The sequence below is a fragment of the Danio aesculapii genome, chromosome 1 (assembly GCF_903798145.1).
Source record: "Danio aesculapii chromosome 1, fDanAes4.1, whole genome shotgun sequence".
NCBI lineage: Eukaryota > Metazoa > Chordata > Actinopteri > Cypriniformes > Danionidae > Danio > Danio aesculapii.
This window is the reverse complement of record NC_079435.1, coordinates 63,105,932-63,125,920: the sequence shown is the minus strand read 5'-3', so window position 1 is coordinate 63,125,920 and position 19,989 is coordinate 63,105,932. Positions and strand designations below refer to the sequence as shown.

Here is a 19,989-nt window from a genome sequence, read left to right as displayed (position 1 = left end):
GCTTTTAAGACCTCTTGAACTCTTAGTGAAGTATTTAATTGCTTTAATTAATGCCTTTACTGATTGTGTTTGGTTTCTTCACACAGAATGAGTGAGAGTGCAGACGGTTGACTGAGTGTCTAGAGAATAGTCAATGCTGTTATCTAGTCCTGCTGTTGTTGCCATAAACACACACATGATGTTGAGCACCAGTCGCTTTAAGCTAAGACAGAAGCAGCGCTACGTTTGGAAAAGCCCATTTTTATCATGTACAAAGCTGTAAATGTCTTTAGGTGGCATTGACTGCACACGTCAATCTTTTGATTAATACTCTGATAGCTGTCCTCATTATTATCTTTAAATAAATCTTTTGCCATAAATACCCCTCTGTTGGCTGTCTTTGCTTTATTCTGTCAACATAGTTTTGAATTTTTGATGTTTTTTACAGATTTAATACACGAATGTTGTTATATTGAGATAATTTGGGTATAAATGAACAGAAATCTTTCAGCTGTTGCTCTGTTTATGTTCATTTTTTTAGATAATACTGATGTTTTAACCCTAGAAGTGTCCAGATTTGGTGGAAAACCCTGATTTCCCTTCAGTTACAACAAATAAAATAATTTGTAATTCTTACCAAGTAGAAAAAGCTCTAAGAGTATATATGATCACATTTAAATATTTATTTTAAATACTAATAATAATAGTACAGTTTTACTGATGAAACATTTTTAAAAACATTACATTAATTAAGACTATCTCATATATATATATATTTATATATATTTTTATTTTTTTATTTTCATTTTTCACATAGTTTAATCTAACAAACCTTAGGGTTAAACATATAAATAAATGTGTTTTTTTTTTGTTCTCCAATTTTCAAAATAATAACAATATGATAAAATAAGCACATTCTTTATTTCCTTAATGTGAAACAGATATTTTTTCCAGACTGATGGGGATTAAAATCTCTTAATCTTTTGATTCTTTAACAAATATATGGCAAAATTCCTACAGACAAAAGATTTTAAGAAACAAAAATATGAAATGAACCTAAAAACACACCAACTAAACATGGCAAATGTTCCCCGAACAGATCTGTCTTTATAATATTTATGAGACGTGAGTAATATTCATGAGGCGTACTTGCATATTCAATGAGATCAGCTCGTTTAAATTTTGTTGGGCGGAGTCTCTACACTGAAAATGGTAAAGTCTAGATGGGATACAGCTGCGGATTCAATATAGCATAACTTTTGTGATACTGTACAACAATAATTACTGTTTTTACATCATTGTGAGGGTTGGGGTAGGGTTATACTGTTAATAAAATGCATTTAATGAGTTATTTAATAAATAATATAAATAATTCTCCTTATAATGACTGTTTTTACATAATTTTGAGAGTTGGATTTAGGCTTGGGTCTGTTAGGGGTTATTAAAATACAATTAATGTGTAATAAATCATTTTCGTGGGTGACAAGGTGGCTCAGTGGTTAACACTGTGGCCTCACAGCACGAATGTCGCTGGTTCGAGTCCCTGCTGGGTCAGTGTGTGTTTCTGTGTGGAGTTTGCATGTTCTCCCCGTGTTGGCGTGGGTTTCCTTCGGGTGCTCCGGTTTCCCCCACAGTCCAAACACATGCGCTATAGGGGAACTGATCAACTAAATTGGCCGTAGTGTGTGAGTGTGTATAGGTGTTTTCCAAAACTGGGTTGCAGTTGTGTAAAACATATGCTGGATAAGTTAGCGGTTCATTCTGCTGTGGCGACCCCGCATAAATAACGGACTTAGCCGAAGAAAAATGAATGAATGAATAAATTTCGTTGACTTTCGGCTGCAGCTGTATCCCCTCTGAGTGCTTTGTTGTTTCAGCAGGGACCAATGAGCGCGGCTGTTGATCAGCGCATGAGCACAGCTCGCCGTCCAATAGAAAGTCGGTTAGAATTTTAAATCTCACCAGCGCCCAGTCAGTCGGTTAGTAGGAAAGTTAACCAGAGTCCGTTCAGCGTTAATGGAGTGACCGAAAATGACGGAAGAATCCGCGGTGAAAGTGTGCGTCAGGGTCAGGCCTCTGATTAAACGGTAAGAATACGTTAATATAAAACATCCAGAGGTTTAATGAGCTTAAAGCAGTCCGCGGTTATCACAGAAAGACGAGTCGAGGAGTTCGCTAACGCTTCTGACATCGCCTCAAGTTTGAGTAACTGTTAGTTTGAGTTTCATTTCAGAAACAAGATTAACTTACTCCTATAAAATACAGTAAAACAGTTGATTTTTAATAATAACCTCTGTTTTTAGAGCTCTTTCTGAGCGAGCCATATTTACAGTTATTAACTGACACCATCTTAAGTCTGTTTATAGAACATTTTGTTGTATTTATCTGTTAGCTTTTGCTGTATGTATGTGTTAAATCTATTTAAAAACTATTTAACCCTAACCCTAAGACTACATTGATTATAGCTTCATATTGTGCCGTTTTATCAGCATTGACAGTTTGTCAGTCACCTCATTTTTTCCATTAAAAGGGGATGGTTCACTTAAAAATGTAAATTCTGTCAGTTCATCATCCTTCATTTGTTCCAGACCTGATTTCTTCTGTTGAACACAATATATACTGAAGAATGCTAGAAAAACACATGCATTGACTCTAGTACTATTTGATGTTCCTATTATGGATGTCAGTGGCTGAACATTCTTCAGGATATCTTGCTTTGTGTTTAAAATCATAAAGAAAACTTAACCACTGAAGCATGAGTAAAAGAGTCGCCTGTAATATAAGGATAATCTGATGATTTCAGAGAGGCATCTGAGAGCTCGGAGCCGGTTCAGCTCTACTGGAGATCTGACAAACAGGCCATCCATCAGCTGGATGAAGATGGAGCCCAGACCAAGAGCTACAGCTTCGGTGAGTGGAGCTTCGGTCATGGTTAATAGTATGGCACTGACCTAAAATCACTGTTCAGTTCTCTGAAACTAACTAGAATACTAGCTAATACACTGGAACTTTAAGTAGTAGAGCACTGGTTAATGATCTGATAGTGACTAGTAAATATGTTCCTTATATTTTAGTCTTGTGTGTTTCAGGTTTGAAAAGTGCTTAGGTTTTGAATAAAGTGCTTGAAAATAGGGCTGCGCGGTATATCGTTCAGCATCGATAGTTCGCAATAAACACAAACATATATGCAATGTTGAGTTTGTATTATAGTTTATAATTTGCATGTGTTTTTGATGCCCGGAATTGAATGATTTTAAAAGCATTCAGGCATAAGAAATTGTACCATTTGTGACTTTAACAACAATTCATTTTATTGAATTGTTTTTATTTTGATCATTCAATTACTGTTCTTGGGTACTATATGACTTGGTAAATGTTAAAACACTTTAATTTTGTTGTATCTTTTTTATTGATTTGTGTTTATCGATCATGCAAATACAGAAATGCACTGCAAATAGCACAGACCACAATGAAAATGTGTTGGAGGAGCCCAACAAGTTTATAGGTTGTTTATTAGATTTTATGGAGATGCAAATAGTAAACCTCAATCATTGACTAAACAAGTGCATGAAAATACTCACAACACATGCAAAAACAGAAACCCACTGCAAACAGCACAGTCCACAATGAAAATGTGTCGGGGACCACACAAAAAATGTAGGTTGTTTATTTGATTTTATAGAGATGCAGAATCATCCCAATTGATGTAACGGAGATTAAGTCACCTGGTGAAATGGGATTCATATCACAATATATACAGTTTGTCAGAATTATTAGCCCCCCTTTGAATATTTTTGTTTTTTAAATATTTCTCAAATGATGTTTAACAGAGCAAGGAAATCTGGAGAAAGTCTTATTTGTTTTATTTTGGCTTTAATAAAAGTATTTTAAATAAAAAAACAAACATTTTAAGGTCAAAATTATTAGCCCCTTTAAGCAAATTTTTTTTCGATATACAATAACCTGCCTAGTTAACCTAATTAACCTAGTTAAGCCTTTAAATGTCACTTTAAGATGAATACTAGTGTCTTGAAGAATATCTAGTCTAATATTATTTACTGTCATCATGACAAAGAGAAAATAAATCAGTTATTAGAGATGAGTTATTAAAACTATTATGATTAGAAATGTTGAAGAAATCTGCTCTCTGTTAAACAGAAATTGGGGGAAAAAAATGAACAGGGGGGGCTAATAATTCTGACTTAAACTGTATATCACAAAATAAACAAATATCACAATGCTAGATTTTTCCAATATTGTGCAGCCCTACTTGAAAATATAAATGTGTTGCTTTCATAATCCGTTACTAAATAAATATCAATTCAAGATGAAAGATGACACATTTATGATGAGAGAGAATTATTTATTAAACATTTTTTTGCCAGATAAAATAGCTGTAATTCAGTGTTGAGCTATGAGCAAACATGCCATCAAAAACTTTCAGTATGGTATCTAACAATTAACGTCTGATATCATGTGCCTTATGTATGTTTATGTAAAAATAAGAAATATAAATATAAAAAAGAAATTCTTGACAAGCAAAAATATTGTCTTTTTTTAAGAAAGGAGTAAAAACTTAATAATCTCAATAATAAACTCAATAATCTGCAAATGGGAAGAGCAAAATAATCAGATTTTGCATTGAAATAACATTTTTCTTACATAATTAAGTTAACCTATAATTAAATAATATTTTGCTTGTTTTAATGTAAAACTCACTTAATTTTGTCTCATTATTTCTGAAAATCAGACAATTTTTTTCTAGTCTATTAAATGCTTCTTGATTTAAGATTATTTAGATATTTGGACTAGAAACAAGACCGATTCTAAGTAAGAAGATAATTTTTTGACTTTGGTTAGCAGGTTAATGCTCTGTCCTCGTGTGTTTCAGACCGTGTGTTCAGTGCTGCAGAGTCCACTGCTCAGCTCTATCAGGACATTGCGAAGCCTCTGGTCGTGTCTGCAGTTGAAGGTTATAACGGTGAGTCCAGATATTATGATTTATTCCGTTTAGCACAGTAAAGCACAGACAGATGGGTGATTTACTGAAATATTGGGTTGGATGATCAAGAGTACAATAACGTGACAAGTACAAGTGATTACACTAGATAAATGGAAGACCTTAAAAGACTAAATACTAAATGTTTCAGGAGAGGTGTTCTCTTTTATAAAGGTAAAATATAAAAACACTCCAAGCATATAAATTTATACACGCATCTCGTCTTTCTTGAGGTCAGATATTTGCCTTTCTTAGTAGCTTTCTATATCAAAGTACACTAATAATCTTTCTATGTACATAAAAACACATGTTAAAGTGAAAAATAATCCTGAAATGCAGTTAATAGTTTTTGCACTGTATTTTATATCCTGTATATATTCTTAAATGTAATTCAATGTATTTTGCACTGTGGAGCATGCACCCAAGCTTTTCACTCATAATAGCACATGTGCTGCTATTGATGTGATTGAGTAGAAACATTTATTAAATAAATGTCAAAATAAACATGTATGTCGGCGCCAGTGGTGTAGTGGTTAGAGCGTCGACACATGCACTTCGGTGCTCACGGCGACCCTTCCCCTCTCTCTGCTCCTCATGCTTTCCTGTCAACATTCTCTCCTGTCCTATCCAATAAAGGTGAAAAACCCAGAGACAAAAATTTAACATTTATTCTGAACTGTTCTGCTAAATATCACATACAACCAGTGGTCCTACTAAATTTATCTGTAAGGCATGGTAAACGTATTGAATTTTCCAGGCACAATATTTGCCTATGGACAAACGTCTTCTGGAAAGACCTTCACCATGATGGGAAGTGAACACAATCCTGGGGTGATCCCCCTCGCCATGGCTGACGTCTTCAAAACCATTAAAAGTGTGAGTATTGATGAATATTGCTGTCATAAAAACTGTACACTTTAATTTCTGTGGCACCACTGGAAACAACAGTTCTGAGGGCACATTTTGTAAATAACAGCTTGATTTTAAGTCTTTTCCCTAAAGGAAAATGCTGTCATTATTTTGGGGTGGGGGAAATATTGATACAGCATTGCAGTACATAGATGCCCATATTGATTTCATTGTACTTTTATTATACTGTTTGGTTGAATATCCATTATGTGGTAATGCTGAAGTTTTTTTTCTGGTGAGCTGGTTACCTTCAGCATGCAGTAAGCTGCATAAAGATATAGATGTCGTATTGTGGAAAGATGCAGACATAATTTGACAGGTTTTCATTAAAGTGTTGGTCAGTTTGTCTGCTTTTAATGCCATTTTTGCACTATAGCACCAAAGTTTTAGTGAGAAATATGCACTAAGAAATGTTTCTGTTTATGTAAAACAGATGAGACATAATTTGAGTTTGCAAAAAGATAATAAATTGGAATATATCATCCATTATAACACTGTTTAAATTCACAGTAATATTGTATCATGTCAAAAGTCCTATATCGTGGAGACTGCAGTGTATCCAGCTCCTAGTCGTTATGAACACCATCATTATGAAAGTGAAGTGTAGTTTATTCCAGTGTTTGTGTAAATATGTTTGACGTAATCATTGTTTTTTTTTGTGTACCAGTTTCCAAAGAAGGAGTTTCTCCTGCGCGTGAGCTACATGGAGATCTACAACGAAACGGTCACTGATCTGCTCTGCGACAGCTGGAAAAGAAAACCTCTGGAGATTCGTGAAGGAAACTACGTGAGTCAAACATCTTTCAGTGGATTTGCAGTTTGGATGCGAGTTGAATTCAGCTTTTAATCCACGCGCTCTCCACAGAAAAACGTGTATGTGGCTGATCTGACGGAGGAGCTGGTGACGTCTCCTGAACAAGCCCTGTCCTGGATCACCAAAGGAGAAAGTAAAGCAGCTCTCATTTATTTTAATTATTTATTTATTTATTTTACTGTTGTTTCTGTCAGTGTTTTATTGTACTGCCACTTGTTTGGTAATCGAGGAATTTCTCAGTTTTGTGGCAGTGTTGGTTTGTCGCTCTCATTTCTACTCTCTCACTCAATAAATCATCATACTTTATCTTGATTTGCTCCTTGAAGTTTATTACAGCATTTCTTTGCTCCTCTTATTCATACAGAAAACCGTCATTATGGGAAAACTAAGATGAACCAGCGGAGCAGCCGCTCTCACACCATTTTCCGCATGGTAAGAGGGGTGATGAAGCGGAGTGTGTTTGGGGTGTGATTTAAAACTCTTCTCTGAAGCTGTGTGTGTGTGTGTGTGTATCAGATATTGGAGAGCCGCGAGAGAAGTGACCCGACGGCTGGTGAAAACGCTGATGGAGCCATCATAGTGTCACACTTGGTGAGTTCAGAACAAACCAGCAGCCGTCTGTGTGTGTGAGAAATCATTAGTTGGTCCCAAATGGCACTGTATAGACTGCACTTGTACGCTCAACCATGTAGTGTAGAGTTTATTGTCATCTGAAATGGTACACTAACGTTTATTGACTAAATGGAAATTTTAATAATTTCCTAGGCAATGTTTAACAGGTTTCAAATTGGTGAAATAAATGACCAAACTACAAAATAGTAGCTATCATGTGTGTAACCACTTTAGCCATTAGGAGGCGCCATAAACTTATCTAGAAGAATTTTGTTTGCACAATCCAAAATAAAGACTGTCTGAAATATGGTATAGTATATCAAAAACAGTATGAGAGCCGAGTAGTATGTCTGAGTTCAAAGTATTATAAAAACAGTAGGCGAGCAGTACCCAGATGACCTACTACTTCTGACAAGATTCTGAAATGCACATCCAATGGATGCTATGCTATCCCATAATGCACTGCAAGATAATTCATGAATAAGATTAAAAAGTTAATAACTTTTCCAGTTATGTTTTATCTAAATAAAGTGCATCATGAGGGTATTTAAAGTGCACTTATTCATTTTAAAATAAAATGAATATTTCAGTGTGAATGCACTACTTGTGCTATTTATACTACACAAGGTTGTAAAGTAGTGGATATGTACGCAGTTTGGGACTCGCTTCTTTACTGGAGCCATTTAGATATACCGCATTCATTCTGTTCACTCATTCACTTGTTTCCTGTAGAATTTGGTGGATCTTGCTGGAGCTGAACGTGCCAGTCAAACTGGAGCTGAGGGTAATGGGTTTGATTTATTATTTTAGTCAGATTTGTATGTACCTTTATTATTTTTATATATATATATATATATATATATATATATATATATATATATATATATATATATATATATATATATATATATATATATATATATATATATATATATATATATATATATATATATATATATATATATATATAATTTTATTAATTTTTTTTAGTCGAATGTTGTATTTAATTTGTGTTAACTTTTCTTGTGTTAATTGTTTCCTTAATTAGATTATCAACATTTATTTTATCAAATCGAACAAAAAAAGAATTTAATTGGCCAACAATAATGGAAAATATTGTAATCTTTAAATTGAAATAATGGACTAAGATTGTAGCATAGAGTATTTAAAAAATCTATATTAAAAAAATGAAATCTAATAGTGTAAAATCTTCTAAATGTCTATTTTCTGAGCATAACACATCTGGAAGCTGCACAGAACTCAAAGCAATCATTCATCACCACATAATTATGATATTAACTGGTGTTGTTGCCTATTTATCACTAGATGGCAGCACTCTGGCCCAGATATATAAGATCTTATGTTGTTAGTTTTAATTTACAGAAGTTTCACAGTGTTTATCTCTAGTAAGGTTGTTTGCATATTTACAATAATTTACACACACAAATGCATTTGAATAAAAAAGTGACTGAACAGCTGAAGTGTGAGCTTTTTGTTTTTAAAGGTTTGTGAAGGTTTAATATAATGACTAATGGATGAACATTGTTCCTCTGGTTTCAGGAACCCGTTTTAAAGAAGGCTGCAATATAAACCGCAGTTTGTTCACACTGGGTCAAGTCATCAAGAAATTATCTGATGAGAGTCAGAAGTGAGTTATTTTAATTACTGCACGTGTACCCTGCTGTTACTGTTGTACATTATTAACATTTACACACTTATGTAGATAGAAAACTTCTTTTTTTATTATTTATTTCGTAATTTATGCTGGTTTACTTTTTTGGATGCCTGTTTTGTTAATTATTATATATAATTGGAATTTAATTCTATATGGTAAGAATATATATTATTATATAAAGTAAGAATTTGACTTTACAGGGAACATGTTCATCACTGTATATGACATTAAACACTTTAAATCTTGAATATAATGTAATGATAATGCTTCTGTTCTATCCCAAAAGGGGCTTCTTGAATTACAGAGACAGCAAACTCACCAGAATCCTGCAGAACTCTTTAGGTGGTAATGCCAAAACAGTCATCATCTGCACCATCACTCCAGCCACGGTGGACGAGACCGTCAGCACTCTGCAGGTACGAGAGGGCAGCCCAAATCCAGTCGCAATTTGAAACCATGCAATTAGCTATGGTTGATTGGTGTCTTATGGGAACAGTTCATCACATAAATTATTTTTGTTTCTCTGCACAAAAAAATACAATGCAAATAAGTTAATCAAAACATACACCATATTGCATTGAGTGTGTTTTTACTGTGATTTAAAGTTTGCCAGTGCTGCGAAACGGATGAAGAACGACCCTCATGTCACAGAGGTCTCTGATGAAGGTGCTCTGTTGAGAAGATACAGAAATGAGATTGTGGATCTTAAACGCCGTCTACAAGAGGTAAGAATGTGCATTTCACTCTTTCTGTGGATATACTTCTCCTGTGTGAAGCAAGTATTCGCTGAGATTTCAGTGGGTTTGCTGACCACAGAGTGTTCATAATGAAGCTGATAAAACTGTCCTAAACGCATGTCTGCACCGATCCACTCCCCCAGAAAACCCTCAATCTATGGTGATTAATGATTAGCTCCTGGTCTAGAATGCAGGGCTTTATTAGCCACATTGACTGTTAACATGTTTTTCTCATTCAGAACTACACAAGTGGCATGTCTTGTGCATTCTATAGTGTTTGTCATAACTCAACCCATCCTCTCCTCATGCGTTTCACTCCTGATTACGCAGGTTTCATCTGTAACACAAACCACAGCGACCGAGCGGGAGTCTCTCTGTCAGCTCTTGCAGGAGAAAGACCAGCTCCAGAGAGAGCAGGAGGACCGCATCAAGAACTTGACCAAGTTGCTGGTTACTTCCTCTAACATTGCGCTCATCCCGAAGGTAACAGATGACACCAGTTACAGATCACTCAAAACTGACAATTCTGTAATCATTTGCTCACCCTTTACCTACAAACCTTTTTTTTTCATCTGTTGAACACAAATGAAGATGTTTTAAAGAAAGTTGGAAACCTGTAACCATTGACTTCCATAGTTTTTGTTTTTCCTACTATGGAAGTGGATGGTTACAGGTTTTCAGCATTCTTCAAAACATCTTTTGTGTTTAACAAAAGAAAAGATTTCAGACTGGTTTGTAAACACTTGAGGATGAGTGAATAGTGAATACATTTTCATTTATAGCTCATCTTTCCCTTTTGAGGCAAAATTTGCAGTGTTTATTAGCTCGCGTTATTTTTTTAAATGGAATAATCTGTGTAAGGTCATCCACTGAAATTTTGTTTTGGGAATCTTCAATCAAATTTTGACCATTTGTGTAACTTTAACTACTGTTAGATGAATGAAAGCGCTGTTTATTTTAGGATTATCGTTGCTATATGGTATTTACTTTGTTGTATTTTGCTTGTAGAGTTTTTATTTTATTTGACAGTGCTTTTTTTACTATGTTTTTACTGATATCATGACCTGAAATCCAAACCATGAGAATACTGAATTGTTGCACTCCTGATCGTCACTCAGCATTTTCAAACTACTTTTTGCCCACACAGAATGAAAAAGCTTATAAAATATAAGTCTGTATATCTGATGGTTGTGTTTTAACCTCAAGGTCCCCAAACGGAGAGTGACGTGGGGTGGGAAACTGCTGAGATCTGCTCATCTGCTGAATGAGGATCTCTGCTCCACTGATATGAGTTTTGCAGAGCCGTACCTCAAGAAGAGGAGAGCGGACTGCTCTCTGGCTGACGTCGGAGAGGGTATGAGCTCAAGGACTTTTATGTTTAAGTTTTGTTATTTATTAATTTGACATTATTTAACAGGGACAGTGCAGTATAACATTGCTACAGTTTAAAGCAGCTGATGCTCCACCTGTAGGCTTCTAGCTAATGGCTCATTTGCAGCCTTAGTCTTAGGTTAGGCATTTTATACACTACACTACACTTTCACACTACAAATATCTTTATTATATATATGTATATTCTGTATCCAGTTGTATTATTCTTAATTTTTTATCTTAAAAATAATATTTAATGTTTGCCAAATTGTATTTATTTATATTCATTTATTCCATATCATTGAGATATGAAGTTATTATTGCTATATAATGTGTTTTATATGTCTTGCCATGGGTTGCTAATGTGGCAATAAATAAACTCAGTGTTTTGATCATTACAATAATCAAGAAGATATTTATTTATTTATATATATATATATATATATATATATATATAGAGAGAGAGAGAGAGAGAGAGAGAGAGATAAATAGATAGATAGATAGAGTGTGTGCTTTTCTTGAATTATACAATGCTGTATTGTAATTTTGTTGTTGTTCTATTCAGATATGGATGAGTTTGACAGCCGCTTTGACTTCACTGCTCTGGAGGAACCCAACGTGGACATGGAGATGAGCAGTATCACTGTTCGCAGCTCCTCAGAGGGGTGAGAAAAAGCTCTGTTAGGTTTAAAATAGCTCATTCCACTGTATGTTGCAAAGACAATTAACCTCATCTTGTCTTGATATCCTCTGTTTAGGAGTCATTTTCTGGACTCTCCCCGTGCGAGTGAGCTGATGCAGAAGGTGTCGTCTCTGGAGAGTCAGCTGGAGGCTGAGACTCAGAGCAAACAAACAGCAGAGGAAATGAACGCTGAGCTCCAGATGAAGCTCTCGCATCTGCAGAACATCCTGGAGGCTCAGTCTGCACCATCACGTGAGGAGATTAACACCATCTCTGAGCTGGAGAAACAGATGGAGGAGATGCAGCGGAGACTGGAGACGGAGGTTCAGGAGAGACAGACGGCTGAGGAGAAAAACATCTCACTGGAGCTGAAGGTGGCAGAGCTGGAGAAACCATCAGAAGAGCTGCTGCACACACAGAACACCTGCGAACGGGTACAGCTGCTAATATTACAGCTTATACAGAATCTGCCCATCTGCTTCCACTCTGGAACGGCAGTCCATTGACCCTAATTGGGTGAAATGTGCTTAGCCACGCCCCTCAAACCGTTTGCTGCGAGTGCAATATGCAGTCTGCGGCAATTTTTTTTTATTTTTTTCTGTTTTTTTGCTATTACCTGCCTATTATTAAGATATTAACTGTCCATTAATTATTATTCTCATTAATTAAAGGCTTAATAAAGTAGTATATTAAGCTAGTAGTGTTTAATGCCATGAGTTGAGACTTAAACTAAAATAATACTGATTTTTCTTGTGTGTTCAGGTGAAGAAAGATCTGGAAGAGGCCATTCAGCTCTGCGAGACTGTTAGTTTCGAGAAAGTGAGTGAGCAATCATATTTCTTTAACTAGCTTTTCATAACATTACAGTAAGAAATGCTTTTTCAATGCTGTTCTTCTGTCTGTTTCTTTTGTGTAGGATGCTGTTATTGCTGAGCGGGACATGATCAAGCACTCGCTGGACATGACGACAGAAGAGCTGGAGACACTGAAGGCAGAGAAGGACTCGCTTCAGAAAGAGAAAGAAGCTCTTCAGAAAGATAAAGACACTCTGCAGAAGGACATCGAGGAGAGGAGAGATGCAGATGAGTTTGAGAAGCTGGAGGAGGAGAGCAAGAGGGATTATGAGGTGATTAGATTATTAACTTGGCCAGGATTTAGACAATAGCTGTGTTTCCATCCAAAGATGAAAGTTTGATCATCTGTTCAAACGAAATCATATCGCTTTGCTGATGTACATGTTTATCGGGATGCACAAGTTTATCCTACTCAGTTCTGCGTGTTTTTTTTGTGCATTTTCGAAATTTAATGCGCTTCTTGGCCTTTCCATGAAAACAATAAGTGATTTTGTTGATATTCCAAAATACGCACAAATAGCTTAATGGAAACATGGCTGATATCTCATAATGAGCTGTTTTGTTTGCTCTTCACACAGAGAGAATTGGAGGCTGAAAACTGCAGATTGGAGAAAGATTTAAAACAGTCTGAAGACATGATCCAAAAACTGAAGGTCTGTTTACATCATGGATGTCCTGCTCTTAAAAGGAGAATTCATCCAAAACTGACATTCACTCATCCTTCACTGCTCGTAAACCAGTTTTAGTTATTTTCTTTTGTTAAACACAAAAGTAGATATTTAGAAAAATGTTGAAAACCAACAATTTTTTATAAATTGTTAATTTTGGTGTTTGTGATGCAGCAAGTGCAGAGACTGTTGTGTACACCATGATTTATCTAAAATTCACTTTAATGTGTGATAGAACTAAAAAGTGGCCATAAACAATTTTTTTCCTCAATTCAAATGAGTAGCGACTTGGAGCCGGAATCCATACATCACGACTTAACAAGCGGATAGCCCCCGTCCAAGGTTTACATTTATAGCCCAAAATAAGTGTAGAACTGTTTTTTTTTTTTTCGGCTGAGGGAAGGTTATGATATGTGATCTAAAGATTATGAGGGCAAATAAATGTGTACGAAATAATAAAGTGCACAGATGCATCATTTAGTACTGCTAAATACATATAAAAATAAGAGCAAATTTAAATCTCAAGGCGACTTGTTGCATATCCACTGTATATGTAAGTGTAGATCATCTCTGACCAAGCAGTGATCAGCAGTGCGTATGTCGTGTTTGGTAATGGTATGGCTTGCTCGGAGTCTCCCCAAGACACTTGGACTGTAATGCAGTGGAAAAGCTCCCAAAAGTGACCTGTACTGACCTGTGCTGTAATACGCAGTGTAAAAGCACATTATATGACCTCTATATTGTTCTCCACAGGCTGATCTGGCATTGATGTCCTCAGAGCTTCAAAAGAAAACAGACCTGACTACTGAACTGCAGAGTTTTGTATGTCACTGCATCACTGCACTCATAAGCCTGTAAACCTGTATTTTCTCATTTATTTATGCAGTATATTGTATTCTGCAGAGTGGAAAGGATATTGTGCAGGAAGTGACACGTCTGCGCCGTTCTCTGGATGATGCTGAAACCCTCAGTTTGGAAACCAAGAAGGAATGGGCTTTCCTGCGCAGCGAGAACATCTCCCTGAAGGAGAGAGACGTGAGTACAGTAAACATCTGTGAAAACACACATTTTATTACAATGTGAAAGATTGTATCTTACTTTCTGGATTATTTATTGATGTTATTGTCTTTTTATTGTTATAAATCTTTTTATTACTGAAAAGTAATGTTTATAATGTTTATGTTTAATCAGTTTTTATCAGCTGATATGGTAATAAACTCAACTCTCTCTCTCTCTCAGGCGACCCTGACCACAGACTATGGAAAGATGGAGGTGGAGGTGAAGATGCTTCAGGACAGGCTGGAGCAGGAGAAATCTCGCTTTAAGAAGATGCAAACGGATCTTCAGAAAGAGCTAATGGGAGCCTTCGACGAAAACACCAAACTCACGGCTCTGATGGATGGGAAAGTGCCAAAGAGTGAGTGCAGAACTGATGGAGAGAGGCTTCATGATCTGAAGCACACATACTCATTTACTCTCTAGATCATTCATGTTTCTGCTAAACTATTTATAATGTCTATGAACTAAACTAATGTTTAACCCTTTGTAGTGCACTCATTAGAGAAAAAAAACCCGGAGAGTTATTTCAAGACGTTTGAACTTTTATTACTTTTTTTTTAATATTGTTAGTAATGTCAATGAAGTTAGCATATATGGTTCCTCACACACTAAAGTGTGGAACCAGACTTAAATGCATAATATACCCTGATTCTCCTACTGAGTATTTCTCATGTTGTCATAGTCTTAAAGTTTTAAAATCTCCTGAAATTCAAAAATTAACTTAAGTCTTAATTTCACTGAAATATGGTGATTAAAAGTGCATGTATACCACTAGAGATGGCTTGTTTTGACACATTATTTATAATATGTGGCTAAGAAATAGTAAAATTTGAATTTTTTTTTGGGATGAAGCGAGTATATCCTTAGTGTTTAGCTCTGTAAAAGTCTGAAATTTTATTCATAATGGTCTTAAAAGGTATTAAAATGTCTTAAATTTGATTTGGTGAATGCATTATTATGTATTATATCAAAGTCTGTTTATTGACTGTAATTGTAGTCTGTTTGGACTAATGCATATCACCATATCTTAACTCTCTGCTAAACCAATGTATTTTTCTAAAGCACATTGCACATTTTAATTCTGCTAACTTGTAAAAAAATCCTTATAAAATTAATGTTTTTTTTAATACTCTTATATTTTAATTTCTTTTTTTTTATTGCCTAGAAATTGTTTATTATGTGACAATTCCTGAGAGAAATGTTATAACTTCAATTAATGGAGTCACAGAGGATTTTAATGTGATTTATTTATTTTTTCTGTAATTTGATTTGGCTTTATGAAGATGTTTTGCTGCTTTTGATGTTGACCCTATTTCTCCTCCTCTATAGATCTGACAGATAATGTTGTGTTGGAGAAAACCGTGAGTGATTTGCATAAAGAGCTTGATCAGATCCGGGAGCGTGAGCAGAGTCTGCAGAATAAACTGAGCGAGTTGGAAACACTTCCTGCTAAAGTGGACGAATTACTGGGACAGGTTAGAGAAGCTGCTGCAAATCAGTGTCTGAGTTACTTTTATGTCTGGATGACTATCAGCTCTTTATGGTTCATCCTCAGGTGTGTGTCGCGTCTGAGGAGCTGCGGTGCGTGCGCGAGGAGAGAGACGCTGTGTGTTCTGCTCAGGCCAGTGTGAATGAAGCTCATCAGAGGCTGACAGAGGATTACTCTACAGCTCAGCATCAGCTGCTGCAGATGGAGAGCGATCTGCTGGAGGCGCAGCTGAAGGAAACACAACTGAGCCAAGAGCTGAGCGACAACACACAGCAACTGCACAACATGCAGATGGAGAACGACACACTGCACACATCACTGCAGGAGGCACAGCAGAAGGTGCACACACACACACACACACACACACTGCTCCCATATAAACATGGATATAAACACACACTCCTCACATTATTGCTGAAGGTGCACACAAAAAGGTGCATGCGGACGCGTATAAATACGCATCTGCAGACACATGTAAATATACACACACACACTCACGCACACACACACACACGCACACACACACACACACACACACAGGGGCTGCTCCATCAGATGATGACTTTTCACAGTTCTTAACACCAAAGCAGAGTGGGACTAAGTAAACATCAGGCTAACAAGAAGTTCACAAGTATGCTGAAGAAAACAAATACAACAGAATAAAAAAATACCTTTAACACTAATATACTTTATTACATGTAATTACATCATTTAACCCTCCTCGTGTGTGTCAGTGTGAGCAGCTGAGCGCTGATCTGGGGTCAGTCTGCGCTGAGAGAGATCAGCTTCTGTCTGAGAAGATGGAGGGAGAGTCTGAGGAGCTGCAGAATCTGAGAAACACCATCAGCTCCATCACAGAGGAGAAACAGCAGATGCAGGAGATTCTGCAGAGCCTCCGGGAACAGCGGGACCAGCTCAAGGCAGACCTGGAGGAGAATGTGGAGATGGTGAGCACTTACTCCTGAAGGGCAACTCTTATGGGGTTTCTCTGACGTCGATATTTAGAAATCAGCGCAGTCAATGTGTTTGGCCAGTTTGATTTGTCCTTCATGTAATTATACGTGATGCAGATAATTGCTTTAAATTAAACACTTAATTAATAAATAAATGTCTGTTTAATCAGTGCAGTATAGACCTTGCTCTAAAAACAAGTGCGACTATGACTATACATAAAAAATAGAATAATATAAGAAGAAAATCAGATTGCAACATCAAGCAGCATTATGAGCTGCTTTTTATGTCTAAACATCAAAGGAAGTGAGTGAGAGCGGACGTCCTAGAAAAGATTCAAATGCCCGTGCCTGCTCGTATGTCAAGACTTTGACATTTATCTAATTTAGTTTAATTTAATTGCAGTCACAAGTAAAAATTGGCACGAGACGTATTATTAATGTAGAGTTGCTAATGTTTAACAGATAATTAATTCCCTATTTGCTAATGCTTAATAAATGGTTCATAGTGTGTAGTTATTATAAAGTGTTACCGAATAAGGGTATTCAAATATTACAAAACTGATTATTTTCTACATAAATATAAAAACCACCGCCTCCATGCCTTCATCTCGGGGGGCTTTTCAGTTTATTCATGACAACTTGCTTATTGTATAATGTGGTTATTATTATTATTATTATTATTATTATTATTATCAGCAGTATTATTTATTATATGCATATTTATATTTGTTTTATTAAAAACAAGCTTAGATTTGTCCAGCATGTGTGTTTGGATATTACTCAGTTGTTTGACCACACTTCGTTATTATTGGTCATTTATTCATTTGCTGGAAATTAGAACTAAATTTAAAAATACTTTTAAAGCAAATCTTTGTGCTTAAAGGAAATTGAATGTAGGCTAATGGATGTCTTCAGTGAGTGTGTACAACACCATTTCCTTATCCATGAAAGACAGAAAGTGAAAGTAAAGGCAGATTGGAGGAGGCTCATTCTTTATCCTTGTGCTGCAGATGCTATGTTTAACTGTTTTCTCACTAGTGAAGCGTTCAGTTTTTACACTTACAAAGTCCGCCATGTAAATAGCAAATGCACCATGGCACAACACAACTGACTCTTAAAGGGAATGAGAGATGAGACTCTGATTGGTTTATGCTTAAAACACACCCATAACTCATTAAGAGAATAAGCTCAACCCTGTTAGACCATGAGCCGAGGGTGTATTTTTCCATCCTTAAAATAGCAAAAGTGGATTCAGACATGCCCTTAATGCTTTTGCACCCTGCACTTTAGACTAGGCCCCTCGATCTTTAAAATAGAGCCCATGAAGTTATGGCATATGTGACCACTGGACAACAAAACTTCATTTTTCTGTCTCATATTTGCTCCAGTTCAGCTGAAAGAGATGGTTTTGTTTCTCGTTAGATGGAAACGCTGCTTTATTCGCAAATATTTGATGCAGTATTCCAGTTTTGCACTTTATATCTATTTTCAATTCAGCACGATTAATCGATTGACCTCCAGTTACTCCCACAAACATGATGATCACAGTCAGATTTATTTCCTTGCAGATGATTGAGACTCAGGCAGAACTGAGAGATGCTCAGGAGAAAGTGAGGGAGTTTCAGGGAGAAATAAACCGTCTGGAGTCTGGGAGAGTTGAGCCGGATGAGCAGCGAGAGGACGGACAAATGGACATGCTCCACCAGCAGGTACATGGCAGTAAAGCAAAACGGGGGTTTATTGCATTGATAAAACATTTAGTGTTCTGCATTCTGCCTTTCAGTATTATTCTCATCTTGTCTTGTTATAAATCCAGTGCACTTTCATTCCTCCCTAAAACACAGATCAGTTAATGTGCAGTAAAATGCAGTTTACTGTGAGGTGTGCTGGAAATTAACAAGGGTTATTAAAAACGCATTACACAGCTGATGTTTTGTGTGTGTGCTCTCTCTGAAACAGTAAACATCTGATGTGTGATGAGTATTTATGAGATTCATAAAGTCTAAATGCTTTTTATTGTGGATTTTACTGTCGTTTACATCACTTTTTGTTAGCCTGTAGACTTAAATCACAGTTAAAACTTTGTTTGTTCAAAGTTTAATCACATCCATAATAAGTTTTGACACTGTGTGTGTGTTTGTGCTATAAATGTACACGTATACATACACACGCTTACAAACTATACAAAATCAATGTTATTAGATGGAAATTTATATATAAATAAACACATTTTCTTAAATATATGCGTGCATGTGTGTATTTACATATGCATAATATACATAGTGCACACATTTTAGAAAGGTTTATTATGCAATTAATCATGATTAGTCTGATCACTGGTCTCAATGTTAAAGTGTTTCTTGATTATGTGCTGATAAAGCAGCTGACAGAAGAGCTGCAGGCCGCAGTTGTAGAGAAGGAGCGTCTGCTAGCGGACAGATCTGAGCTGATGGAGAAGATGAACACAGACGTCACATCTTTAACAGAGCAGAGAAATGAGCTGCAGGAGCGACTCCAGCAGCTGGAAAGGGACTGCGATGTTATGAAGACACATCTGGAGGAGAAGGAGCAGACGGTGAGCAGCCTTTACCACAGCAGATTCAGGAATAGTGTTAGGCTATACAATAATCAGGGTTTCCCACTGATCCTGGAGTTTTAAAAAGGGCTTGACTATGCTTCCATCTATCTATTTAATGCAGATTTTGGATCATCACATACTAAATGCTTGATGGAAGCCCCAAAATGCCCATTAATTTTGAAAATGTGTATAGGAAAAACTCTGTTTGATTAAAAAAATGCACAAACTCTGCTGTAAACAATTAATAAACTCTGCATGCGCTTCATCAGTATGCGTGATGTGGTGATCAGATATAAATGTGTGTGATGGGGTGCATTAATGGATAAAGCAGTATTACAATGGCGTGTCAGAAATTCAGCTTTTTAGTCAGTGAAATCTAGGAAGTCTGTTTTTTTTGTGTGTTGAAATATTTGTAATGCATGCTTTATTTCTCTCCAGATTCTCCAGCTTCAGAGTGAGTTACAGGAGAAACAACAGCAGCAGATTTTGAACCAAGATGAGCAGGCCTCCAGTGAGGAGAAGGCTGATCAGCTACAGCAGGTCTGAGATCATCATCTTATTACTCTCTTCTACGTTATATGATCGACTGTACAATTTAATCTGATGTTTA

At 36.2% G+C, this 19,989-nt stretch overlaps 1 protein-coding gene across 4 annotated transcripts in view; it reads left to right on the top strand.

Annotated features, from left to right (window-relative positions):
- The first annotated feature begins 1,955 nt into the window (after positions 1-1,955).
- Positions 1,956-19,989, top strand: part of cenpe (centromere protein E) — a 36,241-nt gene continuing 18,207 nt past the window's right edge. For 2 of the 4 annotated variants that reach the window (XM_056464088.1, XM_056464070.1), the window contains exons 1-28: positions 1,956-2,066; positions 2,783-2,889; positions 4,871-4,960; positions 5,736-5,854; positions 6,555-6,674; positions 6,753-6,834; positions 7,066-7,133; positions 7,218-7,292; positions 8,046-8,097; positions 8,874-8,961; positions 9,275-9,404; positions 9,594-9,713; positions 10,056-10,208; positions 10,932-11,079; positions 11,662-11,761; positions 11,855-12,212; positions 12,541-12,597; positions 12,695-12,904; positions 13,211-13,285; positions 14,054-14,122; positions 14,204-14,335; positions 14,540-14,717; positions 15,689-15,834; positions 15,915-16,187; positions 16,583-16,795; positions 18,370-18,510; positions 19,182-19,376; positions 19,818-19,919. In XM_056464088.1, the coding sequence (XP_056320063.1) occupies positions 2,011-2,066; positions 2,783-2,889; positions 4,871-4,960; positions 5,736-5,854; positions 6,555-6,674; positions 6,753-6,834; positions 7,066-7,133; positions 7,218-7,292; positions 8,046-8,097; positions 8,874-8,961; positions 9,275-9,404; positions 9,594-9,713; positions 10,056-10,208; positions 10,932-11,079; positions 11,662-11,761; positions 11,855-12,212; positions 12,541-12,597; positions 12,695-12,904; positions 13,211-13,285; positions 14,054-14,122; positions 14,204-14,335; positions 14,540-14,717; positions 15,689-15,834; positions 15,915-16,187; positions 16,583-16,795; positions 18,370-18,510; positions 19,182-19,376; positions 19,818-19,919 (3,657 nt within the window). In that variant the 5' untranslated portion in view covers positions 1,956-2,010. The remainder of the gene's footprint in view (positions 2,067-2,782; positions 2,890-4,870; positions 4,961-5,735; positions 5,855-6,554; positions 6,675-6,752; positions 6,835-7,065; positions 7,134-7,217; positions 7,293-8,045; positions 8,098-8,873; positions 8,962-9,274; positions 9,405-9,593; positions 9,714-10,055; positions 10,209-10,931; positions 11,080-11,661; positions 11,762-11,854; positions 12,213-12,540; positions 12,598-12,694; positions 12,905-13,210; positions 13,286-14,053; positions 14,123-14,203; positions 14,336-14,539; positions 14,718-15,688; positions 15,835-15,914; positions 16,188-16,582; positions 16,796-18,369; positions 18,511-19,181; positions 19,377-19,817; positions 19,920-19,989) is intronic. The other 2 variants (XM_056464080.1, XM_056464097.1) reach the window with 2 other exon arrangements.